This window comes from Typopeltis vanoorti, chromosome 9 (assembly GCF_054136105.1).
Source record: "Typopeltis vanoorti isolate ZY-2024b chromosome 9, IOZ_Tvanoo_1.0, whole genome shotgun sequence".
NCBI lineage: Eukaryota > Metazoa > Arthropoda > Arachnida > Uropygi > Thelyphonidae > Typopeltis > Typopeltis vanoorti.
The window spans coordinates 95,252,026-95,277,995 of record NC_143557.1 but is presented as its reverse complement, the minus strand read 5'-3'; the positions used below and the strand labels follow the sequence as shown (position 1 = coordinate 95,277,995).

The 25,970-nt window shown below is 35.0% G+C and overlaps 1 protein-coding gene across 1 annotated transcript in view; it reads right to left on the bottom strand.

Annotated features, from left to right (window-relative positions):
• LOC150103270 (zinc finger protein 236-like) overlaps window positions 1-25,970 on the bottom strand; it is a 236,553-nt gene that overhangs the window by 142,132 nt on the left and 68,451 nt on the right. Inside the window, exon 5 of the mRNA XM_090398431.1 lies at window positions 14,108-14,244. Within this exon, the coding sequence (XP_090254557.1) occupies window positions 14,108-14,244 (137 nt within the window). The remainder of the gene's footprint in view (window positions 1-14,107; window positions 14,245-25,970) is intronic.

The following is a 25,970-nucleotide window of genomic DNA, read 5'->3' as shown; positions in this document are numbered from 1 at the left end:
CTTAACGTTGTCAGCATCCAGGAATGTGTTAGCAGAGCTAATCTCAGGTGGTATGGTCACTTAAACAGAATGGGTGAGGAAAGATTAGCAAAACAAGTGTTCTCTGCCAAGTTGGCAGGAAAACGACCCAGAGGAAGACCAAGATATAGGCGGATTGATATAGTACAAAGTGCCTTAGACGATAGAAATATAAGATCTGGTAATGTTGGAGTCTTGACGAGTAACAGACTGATTTGGAGGAAAATTGTAGATAGGAAGTTAGTAATGATGTAAATTTTTCATGTAGTACTATCATATCCTGTACACTCCTTGAATCTACATGGCAGGAGTTTGATGATGATGAGTGATAAATGCTTTCAATCTTTGCATCCATCCTCAGTCTTTAGGTGATTTTTTTTTCGCATACCCCAAAAAGAGTTTGAAATACAGGCAAAATACAGAATCATTGGAGGTAAAATAATGTAACCAGTATCTGGTGAGTGTTTCACTGTTTGGAAGAATTTCTGTGTAAGAAGTTCCCAAAAACTTCTTACCTGTACTGTCTTATGAAAAGTTAAATTTCTTACTTGAGGTGGATAACATGGCTATATACATGAACCATCAAAATGTATATTTCAAAAAAGTCTTCCAGTTTTTTTGAAATTTGTCAGTTATGGTTGACATGGAGGTAAAAGATAAATAAATTCATATCCTATTCCATCAGTAATGTATCCGTGTGGAGCAATGTCTACATTCTGTGGAGCAATGTATATTGAATCTTTAGAACAAGACAGTTTATTTCCATCTTTCCAAAAATTGTAATAAAAAACCAGTGTAATTGGTGCCATGCACAACCTAAACACCTATACAAAACAGCCCTGGTTGTTCTAATGTATTTTACACAGTTATCATTTTTTATTTATTTATTTATTTTTAAATAACGAAACCTGTGATATGATCATTATTAAAAGAAACACATGTATTAACCACAGCGAAAATTATTTAATTGTAAATATGTCATCCTAATTATCTTAGGACATCATCAGTACAGTAGTTTAAAACAATAATAGGAATAACATACAGTTAGGGCACATGATTACAATAGAATCTCATTAAACGTGTGTAACGTGTTACAGAAGTCAAAAAAAAAAAAAAAAAAAAAAAAAAAAAAAAAAAAAAATTATTTAACACAATTTTGTATGACAATTTCTCATACTTTAGGAATAGTAAGAACATCGTTGTGGTTTAAGTTTGGTCTGTGTAGTAGGGCTTTAGAACTTTCTTTGTATAAACGTTCATATTTATATAAAGATCTATGTAAAAGTTTAGACTTTTCCCAATGGATCCTATGGTTTGGATTTTCAATTCCATTTTGAGAGAGGACAGATTTCTGCGGTTTAAGAAGACGAATGTGGTCTTGATGTTCCAAGATGCGTTTCTAAACAGACCTACCTGTCTGTCCAAAGTAAGACAATTTGCATGAGCATGGAATCTCATAAACGCCAGGCAACATCAAAGGTGAGAGTTTGTCCTTAGGAGAAATTTACAACTTGTTACCTTCTCCTAAGGAGAAATTTACAACTTGTTACCTTCTCCTAAGGAGAAATTTACAACTTGTTACCTTCTCCTAAGGAGAAATTTACAACTTGTTACCTTCTCCTAAGGACAAACTCTCACCTTTGATGTTGCCTGGCGTTTATGAGATTCCATGCTCATGCAAATTGTCTTACTTTGGACAGACAGGTAGGTCTGTTTAGAAACGCATCTTGGAACATCAAGACCACATTCGTCTTCTTAAACCGCAGAAATCTGTCCTCTCTCAAAATGGAATTGAAAATCCAAACCATAGGATCCATTGGGAAAAGTCTAAACTTTTACATAGATCTTTATATAAATATGAATGTTTATACAAAGAAAGTTCTAAAGCCCTACTACACAGACCAAACTTCAACCGCAACGATGTTCTTACTATTCCTAAAGTATGGGAAATTGTCATACAAAATTGTGTTAAATAATTTTTTTTTTTTTAAACTTCTGTAACACGTTACGCACGCTTAATGAGACTCTATTGTAACTATGTGCCCTAACTGTATGTTATTCCTATTATTGTTTTAAACTACTGTACTGATGATGTCCTAAGATACTTAGGATGAAATATTTACAATTAAATAATTTTCATGTGTTTTTAATTTAAAAAAAATGCATGTGTTTCTTTTAATTAATAACAGTTATCATTGAATTAAATTGTTTTATTTTTTATAACACATATAAAACATCATTAGGTCTCTGGACCATGTTAATCCTCTATCTTATTCCTACATGGCTAACATGTTTTCCCTGTTCAGTCTTTGTTATGTTACTTGTTCGTGACTGAATTTTTAATTCAAACTAAAGATGCCCTTGATGTTCAGGCAAAAATTTTATGTTCTAATGTAAATGTTCCAGTATGTTAATTTTTATTTAATGTCTATTTATATTTCAATTAGTTGATATATAACACTGTAGTTTTTATGTGTTTCTAGATTTACATATTGTATTTGAAAGCATAAAAACCCCAACTCAACATCACCAGAGTTAAAGATCGGTACTATCAACGTAAGAAGCCTGAATGGCAAAAAAATGGAGCTAGCTGAGGAATTAGATAAGTACCAGATCGACATAATAGGAGTGACTGAAACAAAAAAGACCAAAACTGGTGAGATCTTTCTGAGCAATAAATACAAAATGTTATATTCAGGCAATGACAGTCAAGGAAAAGAAGGAGTAGCCATAGTATTCAACACAAAATATGAGGCTAATCTTCTTGAATGGCAGTCAGTCTCAAGTAGAGTAATGTGGGCAAATATGAGAATGGGGAACTGGACAATGAGACTTATTTGTGCCTATGGTCCCACAGAAGGTTCTACTAAGATAGAAGTGGAGGAATTTTTTGAGGGTTTAGAAAAAGCAACTGACACAATGAAAAATGAAAAGTTGGTCCTTGTTGGGGATCTAAATAGCAGAGTAGGAAATGATTGTGAGACATACAAAAATATTTTGGGAAAATTTGGAGAAAAGAGCAAAGCTAATAATAATGGCAAATATCTGTTAGATTTCTGCCCAGGACATGGACTGGTTATTACTAACACCATGTTCCAACATAAAAATGTGCACAAATTCACATGGAGAGAAGAGGCTAGGAATAAGAAAACTCTCATTGACTATGTTATTGTTGATAGTGATGTTTTCTCCCTGGTGCAGGACACCAGAGTGTGCAGAGGATTTGAAATTGGAAGTGATCACTATCTAGTCTTGAGCAAGATAAAATTGAATTTCATATTGAAAAGAATAACATGTAAGAAAGTTTTAAAGCGAATAAAAGTTGAGCACCTCTCAGATGTGAGCTGTAGACTAAAATACACAAAGATTATTGAAGAAAAAATGAAAGAGTTTGAGAACAGCAACCAAACCTTGGAGATTCAGTGGAAAGCCTTGAAGAAAACACTTATTGATTCAGCCAGAGAGGAATGTGGTGAGGTTTTCTGCAAGGATAGAAAAATCAAAACTCCAAGGTGGACACAGGAAGTTAAAGAGGCAGTGAAGGAAAAGAAGAAAGCATACCAAAAGTTCCTGTCAAATAAGTCAGCTTGTGCTCTTAGAGAATATAGAGACAAATGCAAGAATGCTAAGCACTGTGTAAAACTAGCTAAACAAAAGTCATGGGAGGACTTTGGCAAGAATATACAAAATAAATATCAAGAAGGTGGCAAAATATTCTGGAGGTTGTTGAAGAAGCTTAAGAATGGAGGAAAGAGTGCTATAAAAGGAATTAGAGATGATAAAGGTGAAATGAAAATGGGAGAAAAAGATATCCTTGAAGTATGGAGTAATTACTTTGAAAAACTGCTAAATGAAACAAGCAGTGATGACAGCACAGTGGTAAAAAACACTGACCAGGCATGCAGTCAGGAATACATATCCATACTTGAAGTAGAAAAAGCCATCAAAGGCTTGAAATGTGGAAAGGCAGCAGGAGTAGATGATATTCAACCAGAAATGCTGAAGTATGGTGGTATAAAAGTCTTACAATGGCTGCACTGCATAGTTCAGAAAGCCTGGACAGAGGGACGAATTCCCGATGATTGGAGTAGAGCTCTCATAGTACCCATATATAAAAAGGGAAATAAAACTGCATGTGAGAATTACAGAGGTATTTCCCTACTGAGTGTTCCTGGCAAGATCTATGCAAGTATACTTCACTTTACGACAAATAGTCGAGAAAGCATGGGAATATAACAAAGATCTGTATTTAAGTTTTGTCGATCTGGAAAAGGCATATGACAAGGTGCCAAGAGAGAAGCTATTCAATACGCTGGAGTTATATGGTGTCAATGGGGCATTATATCAAGCAATACTTAGTCTTTATTTGAGTTGTAAGTCGGCAGTTAGAATTGAAGGAAGTACAGGAAGATGGTTTAATGTTAAATCTGGTGTGAGACAAGAATGTACATTATCCCCTCTGTTATTCATAATCTATATGAATCACATTATGAAGGAAAGTGGTATTAAACATGATATCAAAATTGGAGATGTTAATGTCAGCTCTTTGCTTTATGCGGATGATGTTATACTTCTAAATAAATCCGCTACACGTCTGCAAGATTCTCTGACTAAATTGAATAGCTGTTGTAATAGATATGGTATGAAGGTCAGCAATAAAAAGACAAAGACAAGGAAAATAGGCAGAATAATTGAAAATGTCAACTGTGTTGTGAATGGAGAACCTGTGGAACAAGTAAAATATTTCAGCTATTTAGGCATGATTTTTACTGAAGATGGTAAATTAAATATAGAAATAGACAACAGAATCAGCAAAGCTGGTATGGTGGGAAGTCAATTGAATAAATTCATATGGAATAAGAGAGAAATTAGTCGAAACACTAAATTAGCTGTATACAAGACAGTGTTCAAACCAGTTTTAACTTATGGATCTGAGAGCTGGGTCAGAAGTAAAACACTTGACCAAAGACTAGAGACCGCAGATATGAGAGTCCTGAGAAAGATTATAGGCGTGAACAGATGGCATTAATGGTAATATCATATTAAAAACGAGGATATTAGGAAAGAATTTGACATTGTCAGCATCCAGGAATGCGTTAGCAGAGCTAATCTCAGGTGGTATGGTCACTTAAACAGAATGGGCGAGGAAAGATTAGCAAAACAAGTGTTCTCTGCCAGGTTGGCAGCAAAACGACCCAGAGGAAGACCAAGATATAGGTGGATTGATACGGTACAAAGTGCTGTAGACGATAGAAATATAAGATCTGATAATGTTGGAGTGTTGACAAGTAACAGACTGATTTGGAGGAAAATTGTAGATAGGAAGTTAGTAATGATGTAATTTTTTTTTCATGTAGTACTATCATATCCTGTACACCCCTTGAGGCTACATGGCAGGAATTTGATGATGATGAACTTACAAGATAAGCAAAATTTAATGGTGGAAAGAGAAAAAAAAACATAGTAATACTTGCCAAAGATATTTATACAAATAACAAGTATTAAAGTACTGGAATAATGAAACAAAAGAAATTGAAATAAAGAAAGCAATCAGACTGAGTGATTTGATAAGTAAACTACTTTTCAACATTTTAATAGATGAAATATTAACAGAACTAAAAGATAAGAAGTTAAATGGAATCCCAGACTATATATATATATATATCCATCCATTCAAAATGAGTTGAGTCCCCTGATTAGGGACTTTAGGCAATTTAATGCAACCAGCTTTCCATTCTTCTGCTGCATTCCATAAGGACAAATATTTCTGTCTGTAGATCTGTGTGTTCATGGGATTGGTTTGTCTGTTTTGCGGGATGAAAAACTCGAGTTTCTAGGAGGACCTTTCTATTCTGTATAAGACCAGCTAACTCACCATTTGATTGAAAACACCTGATAAAGGTTCCTCAATTCATAGACAGGATTTGAACTCAGGTGTTTCCAACTGAGGGGCTCATCTATACCATCTGAGCTATGGAAGATCCTAATAACTAGTTGTAATATACAAGTATTATACAATTATCATATTTGAGTTTATGCAACTTAAAAAACAAGAGATGGAACAGTTAAATGCTGCTATAGAAATAAAAATATTTAAGAAAATTATAGGAAAAACAAAATTTGATAAGATCAGAAATGAAGAGACAAACAAAAAGTATGCCTTACAACCAGTAAATGAATGGGGAAGAAAAAAGAATGGTAAAACATTTTAAGATAATGCAGTTGGAAAACCAAGAAAATAGTGGAAAGAGAGATGTGGATAGTGGATGTTTGTGATTGTCTGTGAAAATACTGGTGGACAATAGATGGCGTTGGTGTAGATGATGTGGTTCGATGTAGTTAGAGAATTGAGTGGTAAAGACGGAGAGTTGTAGAGCAAGTGACCTCCCTTGATGAGTCTGGGACTCACTGGAGGTGTCCAAGTAATAATAGTAATAATAATAAACATCATGAAAGTAGCAGAATGTTTTAAAAACTAAAGTTTAGAAAAAGGAAATAATACCACAAAAGAAGAAAATTTTGGGGAAGCACAAGATGTTGCACAAAAGGAGAAAACTTTTTCCTCCTTTTGTGATATCTTTCTTCTAAAAAATTTTGAAAAAAAAATTCAGCGAAGTAAGAAGTCATAGAACAGTGGTATAAATTTTTCGGGAGGATACAATCTGGAATACGTATCGATTAGGTGGTAGATAAATTTCATCACCTGGTGTGAAACCTCTGCCATACCTATTGGAAGCCTGAAGTGGCTTGAAAGAGTTCTATGTTTGATCTCTAGAGCACTATATGTTTATTTACAACTTTTCATGGGTGGAAATAGAAAAAAAAAAGATATACATAAAGCCATCAAAAATGTGAAATGATATATGCAGTATTTATTTATATAGCATATGATCATAGAATGTCCTGAGGCCTATACAGACTGGGGTATGGTATCATATTAAATCAATTATATTGTTTACTATTTGGGTGTAATACAACTGCCTGTAAATTGCATGCATTCATTTTCCAGTATGCCTGTTCTGCAGGATGAAAACCCCGTGTTCCTACTAGGAAACAGCCTGCCACTTCTGTATAAGACCATCTAAATCACCTTTCTAATAAAAGCTGTTATAAAATTTTTTGCATCCTAGATGAGATTTGAAGTAAGTTTATCAACCAAAGTGCAAACACATATAGATCTCAGTTGTTAACAAATTGAGATCTGTATGTGATATAAATCTTGCAGTAGCTACACTAAATAATCCAAAAGGCTTGGGTAAAGTCAAATCCCAGATGACTGGAACAGAACTCCCAAAGGGAAATAAAACTGAATACAAAAATCAGAATTTCTTGAGAATTTCTTAATGGATGTTCCAGGAAAGATTTATGTCAAAATACTTGAGAAAAGTCTATGAAAAACTGTTGCAGAATAAGCTGGATTTCAACCAAATAGGGTTGTCAAGAAATGGGAATATAATCATCATCCTTATCCACTTGAGGTGAGTTAAGGCTATCATAAATAGCTTCCAGTGTCCAATCTATCTGCAACCAAGTTATTTTGATTTTTGTAGAAGTTCAGTGCACTGCACTTATGTTCTTAATATTGACTAACCACTTTTTGAAATATGATATGATTATTTAAACATCATCATGTGCATCAAAACACTAAATCCATGTGGTGAAAACGGAATCTTATAGAGAGCCATATATAGCTTATAATATATAATACAATATTATTAACCTTTTCACTGCTGATAAAATAGAAGGCAGCCAAACTCTCCTTGCTGACTTATTTTCACAATTTTCTTTTATAATTTAAATTAAAAAATACCATGCAAAATTTCAGGCTATTTATTTTCAAATTAGGATTAACTAAATTTCTGACACTCATAAATTATATTTTATTAAAATCTTGTTCAATACTGTTTATCAGTTTATCAGGTTGATAAACTTTTATACAGTATACTACTGAACATGCTGTACCCTTCCAGCATCCTATCAAAATATAGCCATTGTAAAATATTTTACAAAACAGGGGCATACACCTAGGGCAATGCAACATTTGTCACACACATCTGCTCTCTCACTCTTTCTCTCTCCTCCTCCTCTCTTTCCCTATAACTAAGTTGGTATTGATGATGCCCTTTGATTGGAAAGACCAGGTTTCAAATCCCATCTAGAATGAGGAAGAATCTTTGTCAGAGCTTTTTAAATGAATGAAAGTGAGTTAGCAAATCTCATATGATGGTTTTTTCATCCCCCAAAACAAGTAAACTGGCCAGAAGAACACACACAACTTACAGACATAATAGTCTCATAGCCTTAGATATTTTAATCATAAATCCAAAACAAAAGACACTCTACTCTCTCTCTCTCCTCTTCAAATGAGATGTTTGAACATAAGTGACGATACCTAATGGGATTTTTCTTTTTCTTTGGTGTGAATGGAACCAGGGATGGGAAGTGTCTTCCCTTTAATGTGGGGGGGGGGGGGTTGATCACCAGGTGATGCAGGTCCCATTTTAGTGGTTGCTCTTGGTGTAGGGAAATTTTTAAAAATTTCTCTCATCTATCTCTTAGTTGAAAATCTGTATTATTATGTTAACTATTTTTCATTGTACAGTGTCTCAGAATTTTGAACTGTTATGCACAGGAGGTGAAAAAAAGAACTTTCTATCACTTCAAGTCCTTACACACATCCACATTCAGGCAGAACTTGTCTGACCTGTCAAATGTTCCTATTTTCTTAATGTATTCTATTACACAATGGAGCATTATTATTGGCTGACTGGCATACCTGGTTATCTTTCTTAATGATTTCATGCAATTTTGAAGATTTGTAATCAGCATTCCCACTTCTTACTATTTTCACTATCTCTGGGAAGTCATGGACCATATAACAAATCAGCCAGTCTTCTAATATGTACAATTGATGATCTTAAATAGAGATTCATATAAAAAATAAACAAATCAATTCACTAAGACTTTTTATTCCTCAAATGGAGTAGGCTGAGCTCCTACAGCCCTAAAGTTTTGAAGACAGGTGAGCAGCCAGTTTTCATCCTCCAAGCCTTTAATGAAGCGAAGCTTTCAGAGAGAGAGAGAGAGAGAGAGAGAGAGAGAGAGAGAGAGAGAGAGAGAGAGAGAGAGAGAGAGAGAGAAAGAGAGAGAGAGAGAGAGAGAGAGAGAGAGAAAGAGAGAGAGAGAGAGAGAGAGAGAATACTAGACAATACCAACATCTTATGGCCCTAAATACTAACACTTATATTGTTGTCTGTAATAGCACAAATATGATGTGGGTTTAAAAACCAGAGTTTCTGGAGACAAAATATATGGCGTAAATGAGGCATTATATCAAGCAATACATCCTCTATATATGAGTTGCAAGTCAGCAGTTAAAACTGAAGGAGGTAACGGAAGTTGGTTTAATGTTAAATCTGGTGTCAGACAAGGATGTACATTATCCCCTCTGTTATTCATTATCTATATGGATCACATTATGAAGGAAAGTGGTATTAAACCTGATCTCAAAATCAGAAATTAGAGATGTTAATCTGAGCTCTTTACTTTATGCATAAGTAAATCCAGTACAATCTTTAAAGGCATGAAACAACAACTTACATGACAACCAATTTTGTTTTATATGGGGGGGGGTGAAAAGTTCAGATAAACATTTAGAACAAAAATGACATTGAAGCAATTGACATAACCACAAGAAAGAATCTCAAAACCCTTTAATCCCCCATGTTTCATCAAACTTGAAGAATTTGTTCTTTTTCTTTTAGAATATATAAGACATATCAGAGGTTTTGAAAAAATTTGAAGACACAGCGATGCGGGCTCTCAAAGTTTTTCGCTGCAAGAAAAGCCCGTAACTGAGATTCACCAAATTTTATGTGAGACTTTAAGAGATTTTGTCCCAGCATATCTAACAGTTAACAGATAAGTTTTCAATGTCTGCCTCACCCACCTTATTCACCAGACCTGGCACCATCTGACTATTTCCTATTTAAAGAAACACTTGAAAGGAACAAAATTTATCACAGATGATGAAGTCATATCTGCAGCTGAGGACTGGTTTGTGCAACAAGGGAAAGACTTTTTTCTCAGAGGACTACAAATGATGCAGCAGAATTGTAACAAGTGTATGACACTTCATGGAGAACATGTACAATAATGTGTCCTCAATTCCTTCATGATGACAACTTTTCAGCAAACCCTCGTAATTATGCTACCTAAAGGTGCCTTTAAATATTAGACTTATTATCTTTCGTGGGGAAGAATTCGCTAAACTAACAGGTAAGTTAGGAAAATTATCAGTTTCACAAGGTAAGCTTTGTGCTCAGATCGTCTTTCTCAAAAAATGTCACAATACAAAAGTTATTCCAATGTTTGCTAGATTATTTAGAAATATTCATTTCTAAATTTTTTTTTTCTAAATTTCTAAATAATATTTTTAGAAATATTATTTAGAAGTTTTTCCTTGATATGGAACATCTTCAAGCACTTAATCTTTATGTTTCTAAACAATCATTAACCCACTCTTATGAAAGACATTCATATGAACTGATGCAAAAATAATAATCATTATATTGTAAGCAAAGATTTACTGCTGACAACACTTCTAGTAATAAATGAGTTATTAAAATTTCTGGATGCCCATTGTCTGATGCTGAAGCATGTTAGCTTTAGGCCATCATATTGCTGTTGTACCTAAATTCACTCCATATCTTGATTTTTGCATAATATCAAACATAATCTGTTGGACTTTGAAGCAAAGATGCTAATAAACTATGCTTCAAAGTTGTTGCTTCACTCTTTAGTAGCAAATTACCCCCATGTAATTTATCTACACCTGAATTTCCATATGCTGCTTTCATTAAAACAAAACAACCATATATCTATTTCAAAAGGAAAAAGATAAAGGAAATGCTGTAATGGTAAAGGATAAGGCCAATCATGACAGGAAGACACTGCCTTTTCTATTCCAAATATGCAAGGCAACAGGTCAGCTGTAGAATGCATAGTCTACTGTTTCCAGTCTGTAACAGAAATCACATACTGGATCTCCGATGCTAACATACTTCCATTTTATGGCATTTACTAGAAGACGATTATATGAAATTCTCTAAGCAAGATTCATTTGTCCTGTTAGGATATCAATAAAACTTCAGTAAGTTATTGTTAGTACCCAACTGTGGCAGTTTATGGTGGAAGAGGTTCAAGATTTTATATGAAGTTTTGCAGTTATTAATGGAAAGAATATCAGTGCCTGAATGCTGTTGCAGTCTTAGAGTTAAGCATAGAGTGCTATAGTATTTAGGAACAATCTCAGCTCTTGAACCATTATAATAATTTATTCCAAAAGCAGAAGACGAAAATAAATCCAGGTAGTATTGGAGAAAGCCTGTGCATGTGTGGCTGATCTACAATATTTTAGGAATTTTTGAAGTTGTATTGCTTAAATAAGAGCATCCATAGCTTAGTTCTCCAAAGAGAACCAAACACATTCAGCATATCACACACAAACTCCTGATCCACACTCAGCCTACACAGCAGCTTAAAAAAGTCCAGATCATTTATTCCATCTGACTTTTGAAAGGGATAAATGCCGAATGTTTGCATTCTGATCAAATGGCATGGCAATCAAATCTTCTGTTGACTTGGTAAGACCACTGGATGCAACTTTTACTGCCCCCCCCACCACCACCATTTCCACCTCTCTGGCATCTGTCTGATGGCAGATGTCATTAATGATGACATCTGCCATCAGACATAATGTGATTTATGTGATATTTATCATAAGCTAGGCCTGACATTCAATTAAAATGCAACCAGTAATAAAGAAACAATTAAACAGAAATATATATAAGCACATTCACATAAAAACAATTTTACGGAATCATTTCCAGTGACAACAGGAGTCCTGCAAGGTGATGTACTAGCACCTTATTTGTTTTTAATATGCTTGGACTACATCTTCCAGACCATCAACACAGATCTTGATTTTAACATTAAAACATCCACCCACACCATGCAAATAACTGATCTTAGTTTTTCTGATGATGTTGTACTTACTGATACAGAACCAACAAACGCACAAAAACATCTCAATCTACTAAAGGCACAGGCTAAACTTATTGGTCTGCAGATCAACATCCAAAAGTATTCTCAATAGGTTGTGAAAACTTTATACTTCATATCAACAATAAACCCTTAGAAAGAGTAAAGGACTTTCAATACCTTGGATCTTACATCTGCAATACAGAAAATGATATCAGAAAACGTAAACAGCTGGCTCTAGTCTTCCATAACCCACTCTGCCCCATCTGGAAATCATCATTAGTATCATTAAAGACAAAATTAATACTATACCATGCAACCAGTAGATCCATCTTCTTGTATGGTTTTCAAACCTGGACAATAAGCACCAAAAAAACTACAGATCTAATTAACTCCTTTGGAACTACATGTCTCAGACTGATCCTTGGATACACTTGGATGGACCACGTTGCTAACTCTGCTGTGCTAAATCTGGCTAAGCAAGAACCACTTGTCAGTATAGTCAAAAAAAACTACAACTCAGATGGCTTGGGCATCAACTCAGACATCCTGAAGTCTCGCTCTTTTTGGAATCGCTTATCCTGTACAAACCAGAAGATGGCAAACACAGTAGAAGAAGACCATGCAAACAATTTTGGCAATACATATGTGAAACCATCAGTAGGCTGAACTGCAAAACTCCATCTGACATCTACCAGTTAGTTAGTTCAAGATAGAGAGACTTGGAAGACCATAATTTGCAATATTTAATTTTTAATATAAATCTCTTTTCCCTTTTCACATTGTATCATATTGTGAATAAACTATGTATGTATGCATATATAAATTAAAAAATTATATGTATTCTAAATAAACTTCCAATTCAAATTTGATTTGTGGAGCAGAGCCTGAGCGCTCTCTTTGTAAAATCTTTCCATTAAAGGACAACTTTTGTGGATGACTGGTTTTCTTCCAGTGAACTCTGTACAGAAGACCATGCTGAGCAAGGCCAGACTTATACACTTCAATATATGAAGTAATCTTGTTCTTCCCATGACTAAAGAGAAGCCAACTTGAATAAAGTACTTGGAAAACTCCTGCATAAGACAATGGATTCAAATTGTCTTTAGGAGATAACTTGTGAATAAGTCAATTCTCAGCATTTTTTTATGAGTCCTGCTTGTATAAAAAGTTATAAACCTACAGTACATTAGTACCACAAGTAGGCTAAGGATATTTTTTCTATTTTTATCAATTTTATATCATTCTGTATTTTTATTTTTATTTTTTTACATAATCTGGAAACCCCACACTGAGGACCAAACAAGGAACTTTTTCAAGCACTTCCAACCTCCAATAAGCAAGGAAGTACTCTTACAGTAGGCAATGAAATTCATCTATCAGCTAAAGACAACTACAAATGTCCATGCTCACAGCAACAGCTGCATTTGAACTGACAGATTGTTGGTTGAAGAGCACACTAACCACTCAGCCAATCAATGAACTCACTGCAGAAAACACAACTAGCAGTATATCTATCATTCACACTCCTAGAGGTCACAAAACATTTGGGCAATGCATTACACTCATCTATCACTCTCCGTGTAAAAACTCAACTCCTCCTTCTTCTCAACATCTTTAACAACTTCAAGGGATGGCTTCTCATTCTTCTCCTTATAATCCCTTCCAAATTAATCCTGCAAAATCCCTTCATCAACTTACCTGTTTGCTTCCTATTCACTAAACTGCAATTTACATTTTTGCCCTAGTCACTCACCTATAGAGCACTCTTTTCAGTTACTTCATCACAAAGAAAATCAACTAACCAAATCTGTGTTCAGTAGTCCATGTGTGATCTAATCACTGCCTTGTATAGTGGTGCATGTGTGCCAGAAAGGATAATCTGTAACAAGTTGTGATCTGTGTTACCTATAGGAAAGATAACATCAATACTATAACTGAAAGAATTACTTGTCTTGTTATTTCTTATTATTCAGTTAAAATTTCTCAATTCCCCCCCCCCTTAGTTTATTAGCATTATTTCTCAGAAAGTAAGCTTACAACATACTTTATCTTGTAGTGAATTTTCATGTGATCACGGAGTAATGATGCCTTTGAATACATCTGAGGGCACTGTTTACAGAAGTAGCATCTTTCATCTAAAATTTCTTCCTTGTGTTCTTTCATATGTCGATCCAGCTGAACCTATATTAAATACAATCATCCTGATTCTGAAAATGCATATGAGATAATAGAATACAACTTATCTTAACAGTTCACAATGACAAACACAAAATTAATTAACTTAATTTATAACTAAATTTTATTTGGAATCTTTCACATATATTATATATATCCAAAGAAAATTGAGTTACAATTGTTTTATAATTTGATGCTTTCAAAGAAACACATTAATAGTGCAAACAAATTAATACACTACATTGACGCAGTGTATTAATGTGGTTCTTGAATATTTTTCCTAAGATATTTACTATAATAAAGCCGAATTGATATTACATTTCTCTTCATACAGAGATAATCTCATTTTGTTCAAACATATGAGGCAAATGTGCACATTGAAGCTATCTTAAGTTAAAGAGATAAATTAACCTATCAGAAAGTTCAGTTTAGTCCTCATAACTTGAAAAAAATCTACATTTGCTTAAAATTGACCCACTGTTTCATTTGAATACTCCACCTTCATTATCTTTCTTTTTCTTCCTTTTTTTTTTTTTTTTTGTCTTCTAACTAAATTGAATGTGTTTAAAATGCCATAGGCAAATATCTGTACAAAAAAAAAAAAAGAAAAAAAAAAAAAAAGATAATATGATTAACATTAATATTTCTTTTCTTTTATATTTCTTACACTTTCTGAAGCCATGGAGAAGTTTATGAATAGTACTTCATATTTTTTATTATTTCTTCCATCCACACAGTTAGCCTAGTGGCTGTGCGCTTCACAACCATATGCCTCGGGAAAGAGTGTTCTAGGTTCGATTCCCGTCAGTGACGTGGGGAGCTGAAGGATCTTCCTCAGCCATAGCCAAGTTAGCCAGTCTTGGGAAAGGACAGCAGGGTTTTTCCCAGTTTATCCTGGGGATTTTTCATCCCGCAAAGCAGGCAAACTGACCTTGAGAACTCAACACTGCGGACATAGGATACATTGGGGCGTAGGACTGATCACCTTATCTTGTGAATGGTTTGAGGTCCAACGATTAATAAACCCTCGACACTGCAAGGTAAAAGAGAGAAATAGGAAGATGAGATGAGATTATTTCTTCCTCTGTCATATTTTTTTCTCATTGCTTCTAATTTTATAGACTCCTTCCATTTCTCTTCTTCATTTTATTGTTTGATTTATATGTAAATATATCCTTCAAGGCATTCATATGCATTTATTGCTGTTGTCTTCACTCTCATTATCTTTTGCAAAACGTACATATAAGTCTTTCTTCACAAAATTTATCTAAGTCAGAAGTCAGTCTGTCACCAACAGAGCTACAGGTTATATAATATTAAAACTATTTCTGATGTTTACATAAAATGAGTTTCCCAAGCTTTTGGTAGAGAAACAATCGTTTTGATTCAGGTTAGCCAATGAAAAAGGGCTTCACAACTTTCTTTGAAAAGGCATTCATATTTAAAACTGCTTCTATGGAGAAGACAAGCTTCATCTCACTGCATACTGTGTTTAGTGTCAATACTATGCTGTGCCGGACCAGAGTTTTGAGGTTTCATGTATTCAATGTAATACTGATGTTCATTAATTCTTTTTCCTGCCTGTCTGCCAAAGCATGTCAAATTACATTTACAAAGAATCTGGTAAACACCAGCTAATTATAGAGGTGACAGTTTGTCTTTTGTAGATGGTAACAGATGTTGTTGATAGGAAAATATGTGAGAATAAAGGATACTTCTTCAAAATTTTATCAATAGATTCAGAGTTATCAGAAATATTACGGATTGGAACATAAGAGTCAATTATCTGCTGGATTTCATGAGGGTTGTAACCATTTAATCCATTAAAGTTTTGATTGTGAGAATTCTTGTTGTAAGCTTGAGGGAGAGGAGCATACATTATGCACTCTATTAATTAAAGACTTGATCACACCAATTTTTTTAGAGGTCTGATGATCAGATTTTTGATGAATGTATGCCAGTAAAGTAGGTTTTCAATAAACACTGGTTGACAAAGTACTGGAGGCTGTGCAAGTAAGAAGGATGTCCAAGAATGACAAACTACCAGCATTTTTTTTTCTATGGTGAGTTGAATGCATGGATGATGGCTATTGATCCATTATAGGAAAAGGGTAAGTTCATTTTCAGAATGAGACCAAACAGCAAAAACATTATTGACTAAAGATTAGACTATTCTACTCCGCAACACACATCTCAACCAACTTCCCTATTACTTAATTCTCCAACAATACAGAATGACACTACTACCATCATTGCCATCTACCACCAATCACCACAACAACAGCATTTTTTGTTTGTAAACTGCATGTGTTCTCATCATGTGACCTAAATAATTAAACTGTGTCACCTGTTCTATTATTTTATCTTTTATGACTTATTTGATTTAATATGATCTCGAACTTTAAATGCTACGACTTTTTTTCTTTTGCAAGATTTTTAAACTGTATTGTTGGCTTATTTTGTTTAATCATAAACGATTTTTGAAGGTCCTCTCTGTTGTTTTGTGATACAGTCTGATCATCTGAAAAAAGCATTGCATTGATATCAGTTCTTCTGGTTAACTGGATACCTTGTTTTATTGTTATTTTTCTTATTTTAATAATTTGATCAATATATAAATAAATAAATATATATATATATATATATATATATATATATATATATTGAATAGAGTTGGAGATAAACTATATCCATGTCTTACACCTTGATTAATTTCAATTTCTCATTTTATATTAATATTAATATAAAATTGATATTAATTTCAATTTTAGCTTTACTACTTATATAATGAGAAACAGTCATTGCAGAGATATGGGTTAATTTCTCATTCTTTTTGTTTAAATTAAATTTTGTGAGGACAATGTAGTTCGCTCAGCTAGTTTAGTATACTGCAGTTTTCTATAAGCATGAACTTCAATTTTAACATATAATGTCTACTAATAATTCATGCCAAGTGTCAGGAAATTCACAGGAAATTTATGTAACCAAACAACAAAGTACAATGTAAAAGCAAAGCCAATAAATAATTATTTCTTCTCAGATATATTATTATTACGGGTATCTCCATAGAGTCAGTAGACTCATCGTGGGAGACCCAAACTATCAAAACAATATCTTTCATATCTCTTCTTGAATTCGTTTGCAGATGAAGAACTCACAAATGAGTCGGGCAATACATTCCATTCATTCACTGCCCTCCAGGCAAAAAATCTCGTTCTCACACTTTTCCTTAATTTCCAGAGATGACCTCTTGTTCTTCCATCACTATCACACAGCTGAAATATTTCCCCTGCATCAATCTTATAAAAACCTTTTAGTAATTTAGATGTTTCTATCATATCCACTCTTCACTGCCTATCAAACAACCTCTGCAATCCACAAGCTCTCAATCTATCAATGTAGGGAACATTTTTTACATCATTCACCAACTTAGTCACTCTCCTCTGAACCCTCTCCACAACCTCCTCATCTCCAAGGAATCCAGTTGACCAGACTTGAGCACAGTAATCCAAATGTGGAAGTATCAATGCCTTATAAAGGAGAACAATAACCTCTTTATCTCTGGATGTTAGTGTGTTCTTGAAGAACCAAGTAATCCTATGTGCTATCTTGGATACCTTAGCAATATGTCCTCTGAACTTCATCTCCCTATCCCAAAACTCCCAAGTTTTCATCAATCTCTTGGAGTACCATTCCATCAATGTAGTACACAGCTGGTAAGCATTTAATCCCAAAATGCATAACTTTACACTTTTCCACATTGAACTGACATCCGTTACCTTTTGCCAGCGTATTTAAATCATCCTGCAAACTCTCAACATCAGCTTGATTTTTTATTGTGCTACCCAATTTTGCATCATCAGCAAACAACTGAATATCTCCCTTCAAGCCATTCCCTATATCATTTATGTACAAATTAAACAATAACGACCCAAGCACAGAGCCCTGAGGTGCACCACTGGTCACCTGCCTCATCCTGGATTCTGCTCCTCCATACACCACTTTCTGAGCCATTCTCTTATCCATATCAGCAGTTTAGTATCCATCCCCATCTGCTCCAATTTGGGCAACAGTATTCCATAGGGGTATCCTGTCAAAAGCCTTAGCAAAATCCAGTAGTACCACTGTGTATCCATTTCATTTGTCCAACTCAGATGTCATTCTATTATAAAAAGTTAATAAATTGCTAAGGCAGGATCGACCTTTAACAAAACCATGTTGGCTCCTATAGAGCATCATATTCTGATCCAGCCATTCTTGAATTCTGATTTTAACCAACTATTACAATACGAGAAGCAGCTAAAGAATTGTCAGTACCCTTGACCATATTGTTTAATTTGAGTCTCGGGTCTAGGTTAGTCCGTAGGGGTGGAAAGAGGGGAAAATAGTTCCACTGTATAAAGGTGGTTCCAAGACTGCTGTTGTAAATTACCGACCGATTAGCATATCAGGAATCATTGTTAAGTTCTTAGAGAAATTAGTCAAGAAAAGAATACAGGATCGGAGAGATGAAAATGGGATATTATATGGGGGACAACATGGTTTTGTGAAGGGTAGATTATGCCTCAGTAACTTGCTCACGTTTTGTAACACAGTGACAGCTGAACTGGATAGGGGTAATGGGTTTACAGTCATACTACTGGACCTTGCCAAGGCTTTTGATAGGATACCACATAGAACCCTAATCAGTAAACTGGAGCAGATGGGGATAGATATAGGGTTGGTGAGATGGATAGGAGGGTGGTTTATTCAGGAGTGGAGTCTAAAAGACGGCTTGTGACTAGTGGAGTGCCACAGGGCTCTGTTCTTGGACCACTGCTTTTCAATTTGTTCATCAATGATATAGGAAAGGATTTGAGAGGAAGTGTTCACTTGTTTGCTGATGATGCAAAGTTGGGTAGAGCAATTATGAGTGCACAGGATGTTAAAATTTTACAGGATGATTTGGATAGTTTGGAGGACTGGGCTAGGAAAAATGGATGTCAATTAATGTGGCAAAGTGTAAGGTTATGCACTTTGGGGTGAAAAGAATAGCAGCAGTATATCGCATTGGTGGAACCGTACTCCAGGAGATTGATGAGGCCAGGGATGTGGGAGTGTTGGTGGATAGGGAATTGAAGTTTAGGGGGCACATTGCAAAAGTGACTAAAACAGCTCACCAAATCACTTGGCTTCTGAAAAATACTTTAACATGCAGAGACAAACAAGTTGTTGTTCCTTTGTATCGAGCCTTGATAAGATCCCATCTGGACTACTGTGCCCAGTTATGGGCACCAGGGTTTCTTCGTGATGGGGAGGAAGTGGAGAGGATCCAGAGACGAGTGACCAAGATGATAGCAGGTCTATGGAATGAACCTTATGAGAATAGGTTGAAGATTTGTGGGTTGCAGAAATTGGTCGATAGGCGAAGGAGGGGTGATATGATTGAGACATTCAAATTACTGAAGGGTTTCTATAAGATTGATCCAGAAGATATTTTTGAAAATATGACTGGTGGTGGGAGGACTAGGGGCCATGAATGGAAGCTAGGCAAGAGTGTGGTTGATAAGGGTGTTAGAGCTAGGTTTTTTACTTGGAGAGTAGTGAATGAGTGGAATAAGCTTCCAGAGTCTGTTGTGGGTGCTATGACCGTGAATGAATTCAAGGCAAGGTATGATAGATACTGTGTGAATGTCGAATAGTTGTTCTTGACATGATGTTATGGCCTCCTTCGATGAGTCTGTCGACTCCTTGGAATTGCCCGGAACAACAATAATAATAATAATAATTTTTGCCACCACACCCGAGATGGTGATTGGTCTGTAATTAACTACCGCAGTCTTAGAGCCACCTTTATGCAAAGGAACTACTTTGCCTTCCTTCCACTCCCTAGAGACCATACCAGAGTTCTACTTAAGTTAAATAACCAAGTAAGAGGCGTTGACAATTCCTTTGCACATTCACGCAACACCCGAGCTGATATTCCATCTAAAACTACAGCAGTGCTTGCATTTAAATTCTGCAATATACACTAAGTACCTCTGATTTATTAACTTCAATTTTCACATTAGTTATTGCTACAGGTAGAGAGAGAGATATCCTCTCTTGGGTGATAGACTTTTGAAAAGTGATCACTCAGTAATTCTACTATTACATATGAATTGGTCACCTCAATACCATCAGCACCCACTAAGGTTATCCTTCCAAAGTCATAATTAGCCAAAGATCACCTTGGCTAAGGTCTTCTCATAATCTGATTTAGCTTTTCTTACTATGCTGGTAACCTTCCAAGCTTGTGCCTTGTACTGCTCATGGGTGTACTGATCACCTTTATCCTTATAAATTCTCCACATTTTCTTTTTTTGCAGATCAAGCCTGATACTACTACTCATCCATCTAATGCCTACCCTTGTTTGTCTTCCTGACCATGGGAATACATTCTGATATTGCCTTCCTCAGATACCTGTTTTTATCCCATGCATTGCTAACATCTTTCCACTGCAACATGTTCTGCCATGGGATGGCTGTAAGTTCACTCTGAGGCTTGTAATAATTACCTAACCTTTAGTTCCGTATATACCCCTTCTTAAGAGAGAAATCCACAAATTTTGCAACCTTCCAAGTCAATACCACATGATCGCTCTCACCAATTGGAGGTAACGAGGACACCTTACTTATGTATATGTCCTCTGAACCAATGACCAGGTCCAACACTCTCACACCACGAGTCCCTTCAGTTATGTGCTGTTTCAAGTAATTATCTCTTAGAAGGTGTATGAATTCCATTTCCTTTTTGCATGTGATATTTCCTCCTTCCAACTGATATCACCATAATTAAACCCCCCCCCATAATAATCACAAACCCTATACTCATTGCACTAATTTGCTGATGCATGAATTCAATATCACCCCCTGTACCCCTTGGCCTATAGCAACAACCAACTGTATATTTAGTTGCGTTGGTTACTATTTCACACCAGACCACCTCATATGAACTATCATTCACATGTCTATCCTCTTGACATAATACTTGCTTTGGCTGCTACTCATCAGCTATCATCAACAATAACCCCCTTCCTGTTCCATCTTCTCTATCCTCCCTGAAAATACTGTGCCCATCATATTCAATTCCAGTAACCACAACTTCTGCTGACAGCCAAGTTTCGCTAATGCCTACAACTTTTTGTGAGATTGCACTGCCTAATGCCAAAAATTCTCCCCTCTTATTTCGAATGCTTCTTGCATTAGCATACAAAAATTGCAGATTCCCTTTAGTTCTTGTACCAGCTTTAGAACTGATATACATATCACTAATTTCAGTAGTCTTATGCTGATTTTTATCTGCTCTATTCTGCAATTTATTCTGCGAATAAGGATCAACAAATATACATTCACTGCATAAGTTTCTCCCTCTTACACCCAACCTTTTCAATTTTAGTTACCCTGCCCAATTACTTCAACTTGTTCAGAAAACAGTAACTTCATTAATCGCTTATGATCTTCCATATTCAGATGCAACCAGTGGTGAGCTATGAAAATTTTAACAAAGGGCTCGCATCATTGAGCAAAAAAAAAAAAAAAAAAAAGGCCTAACTTAGCCCTTATAATACTTATATTCCAACTTTATAGAGCTTCTGACAGATATGATAATTCCTGTAGGATATCAATCATTAATGATAAATCTTTTAAAAATTCCAAACTGAATTTTTGGAATTTTGGAAATTGAAAAGCTGGGTAATTTCTCCACAAAGCAAGAGCCGTTTGTAAACTGCAAGCAGCCCATCGTGGTCCAAATACATGGCCGATCTTTAAAATTTTGATACCAAGGTCTTTTGCAATCATATTTAATTCTCGTTGATTTTTTGGTGATTGATGATAAAAAGTATATAATTTATCCATAAATATTTCAAAACGATTTATTTCTTTAATGTTTTTTTATCGAATCATCTAATGCTAATTGTAAACGATGAGCGCAATGCCAAATCACAACGTTGGGAAATTTTTGTAGAAGTTTGATTGCAACACCTGATTTGTTTCCTAACATTACAATAGCTCCATCAAAACAAAATGCAATGAAATGATTTTTTATAGTTATCAGAAAATCCATATCAATTTAAAGTAACATTTATAGTAGCATGTATACATTCCATGGTGGTATTTTCTAGTTCTACGAGATTATTAAACAAGAAGAACAAGGGACTCGCAAATTTGAGAAAAATTTAACAAAGGGCTCATGCGAGCCCCTTATAGCTCACCACTGGATGCAAACCAACTCCAGACATCAACAAATTCCAGACCCCTTTTTTTGCACATTCTTGCAATCATATCATTCATTATCATTGCTCGTCTACTTAACTCATAATTGTCAAAATGAGGCAGCCCACGAGGACAGCAAAAGACTTCTCAAAGCAATCTTAAATTAAGCATGAATAGCTAAATGAACAGTTGAAAATTTATTTATCACTAGGTTAGACTATAATAGATTTAGTTTAATCCTTTATCCCAGTGAGAGCAAACAAAGTTTGCGCCTGAAAATATCTTCAGGACTAAATATAGTGTTGTACTATCTTATCCAGTAAGTAGTGCAACACCAAGGCAACTCGTGGCAAAGGTGGAGCAAGCTACCAGGCACTTCTAACCCAGTATCTCCCATAATGCAAAACACATTTCCTATGTGGATATGTATACTGTTATGCATTAAAGGGATTGGCCATCTACCCAGACTAGTTTCGACCTTTATTGAGGTCTCTTCAGTGGGAGCCAGGCCCAGAGCTGGAGATACCAGGCAGAAGCAGTAGCAAGTCATCTGTGCCTATGGGAGTTGCCAAAAGGTTTATCACCTTTTTTAAAAATTACTCTGGATTTAGAGAAAGATGTTGAAAATTTAACTGCCTGGTATCTCCAGCTCTGGGCCTGGCTCCCACTGAAGAGACCTCAATAAAGGTCGAAACTAGTCTGGGTAGATGGCCAATCCCTTTAATGCATAACAGTATACATATCCACATAGGAAATGTGTTTTGCATTATGGGAGATACTGGGTTAGAAGTGCCTGGTAGCTTGCTCCACCTTTGCCACGAGTTGCCTTGGTGTTGCACTACTTACTGGATAAGATAGTACAACACTATATTTAGTCCTGAAGATATTTTCAGGCGCAAACTTTGTTTGCTCTCACTGGGATAAAGGATTAAACTAAATCTATTATAGCTAAATGAACAATATTTTTAAAATAATTCTTCAGCACATAACAAATTTAGTTTATGAAGAAAAATTGTTGGCAGGAAACTAATAATGAAATATTAATTTCTGCAAATGCTTTATATAAAATAGTGCCCTAAAAGTGAAAAACTGTTTTTTTGTTGTTGTTGTTGTTGTTTTTTAATTTAAATGTAATGCTAGTTACACGTTATCTTTTAAAATATTATCACATATAAAATTCAGTCTTCATCTCAGAGTAGTTTGCTGTGCATTATTTAACCAGAAAAGAGAAGCCTCTCAGTTGCAATTGTTGATTGAAGGAACTCTTATTAGATGTCTAGTTGAATGAAAACAGCCCAAGAATGAAATAAAAGTTCAATTCTTTCAGTATTTTATCTCTATTACAGAGACATCTTCAGGGATACAATATATTTGCAACATCCAAGTCACAAAGAAAAGTGGAATAGACTTCAAGCCTAAAGGTAGTGTGTCCTCCAGACTAGTAAGAAGCTTTGGTTATAACATGAGAACATTAAGAATTAATTAGTCTCCTATATTTTAGGAAGTTTCTCACAACTATATTTATTTAAATTAAGATTGTTTTTTAAGGGTGGTTAGAGATTCTAAAGGGGAAAAAAAAAACCTTTTATATTAAACTTTATGCAATGAAGAATAGTTTTTTTTTTTTTTAACATCTAATTCTGTAGGTGGTATAAAAGGTATGGACTGAGATTTCCAACTCTGTGTTAAGATAGACCCCAAACCATAGGATCCATTGGGAGAAGTCAAAACTTTCACACAGATCTTTATATAAATATGAACGTTTATATAAAGAAAGTGCTGAAGCCCCTACTACACAGACCAAATTTAAACTGCAATGACGTTCTTACTATTCCTAAAGTATGGGAAATTGTCATACAAAATTGTGTAAAATAATCTTTATATATATATATATTTTTTTTTTTTTCAATTATATATTTAATTTACTTCTATAACATGTTACTGCATGCATATTGAGATTCCATTGTAATCATGCACCCTAACTGTATGTTATTCCTAGTATTATTTGAACTACTGTACTGATGATATCCCAAGATACTTGGGATGAAATATTTACAAATTAAATAGTCATTACTGTGGTTAATACATGTGTTTTTTAATGAGAACTGAAAGAAGCACGAGACGATGGTTTGATATACAGGTGTGAAAAAAGGGTGAACACATGGTGGAGGACTATTATACACATGGAGGAGGTTAATGAAAATGAATTAACCACCAAAATAGCAAAGTTGAAGCAGATCATTAAAGAGACGACACAGGAATTGCAAAAAGTTGAGAGGCGTTTAAATGAACATAGGAAGAAAAAAAATAACAGGAAAATAAGAAACAAAGCAAGGAAACAGGTAAGTCAAGAAATAATGGAAATCAAGTAATTGATATTGTTAGCAAAGTGAAAAAAGATATTTGGTATGGTGACTATATAATAAAACATGCTATAGGTGAGTGAGTTATAACATCGAATTTTCCTAGAGCAAAAATTAAAAGTATAACTCAGGCAATTCAAAAACAGAAAAGAAAAGTAAACGAAGTAAAAGGAAATTGTAGTTGTAGTAAGTACTAACGATTTAACTGGCGATAAGTTCAGTATGAGAGAGGACATGGAAGGGTTGTTGGAAGAAGAAAGAGTGAAGAGTGAGAAAGTGAAAATCATCAGTATTTTACCTCGCTATGATAAAAATGAATTATAAAGAAGGGCTATGATGGCAAACGATTTGATGTGTAGGCTGTGTGGAAGAAATGGATGCAAGTTTTTGGATGTGTGGAGTGACTTTGAGGTAAGACTGGATTTGCATAAGAGGGACAGCCTACACCTGAATGCGTTTGGTATCAGGAGTCTAGAAAAACTAATAACTGGTATGAGACCTAACACAAAGAGTCAGGGAAACTAAATTATAAAGGGAGGAATGGTGTGAATGTGAGTGTAAGAGCGACAATGTTATATAATTGTGTTCATGATGCGAATGGGCTTTGTCATGGAAACGTTGACGATGAGAGAACGATTTCGGGTTTGTGTTCATCCGGTTCGGACCCATCAAATGTGTGCAAAGATGTCTATATGTGTAAGGCATTAGAGAATAGAGATCTGCAAGTTGTCCAACTGTGTCAGGCAGACTGCACACAAGACAATACAAAAGAACAAACAGATAGATTATTATGTCTGTACACAAATGCTAGGAGTATCAGAAACAAAGGAATAGAGTTTATTGCCTTAGTCAATATGTTGCGACCTCAGATTGTAGGTATTAGTGAGACCTGGCTATCAGAATCAGACATACACCTATTAACCAGTAGCGAGCGTCAAGGGTACAGTATTTTTAGAAAGGATAGAGAGGATAGGAGAGGGGGGGGGTGCTGCTAATGATATCGGATGACTTGAATCCAGTTAGAGTTGAGACTATGATTCTAGTACTATTACTAACAATATTTCATGTGGCACTGAGTTTGAAGTCATCTGGTGTGAGGTGGAATCTAACAAGATCAATTACATAGTGGAGTGT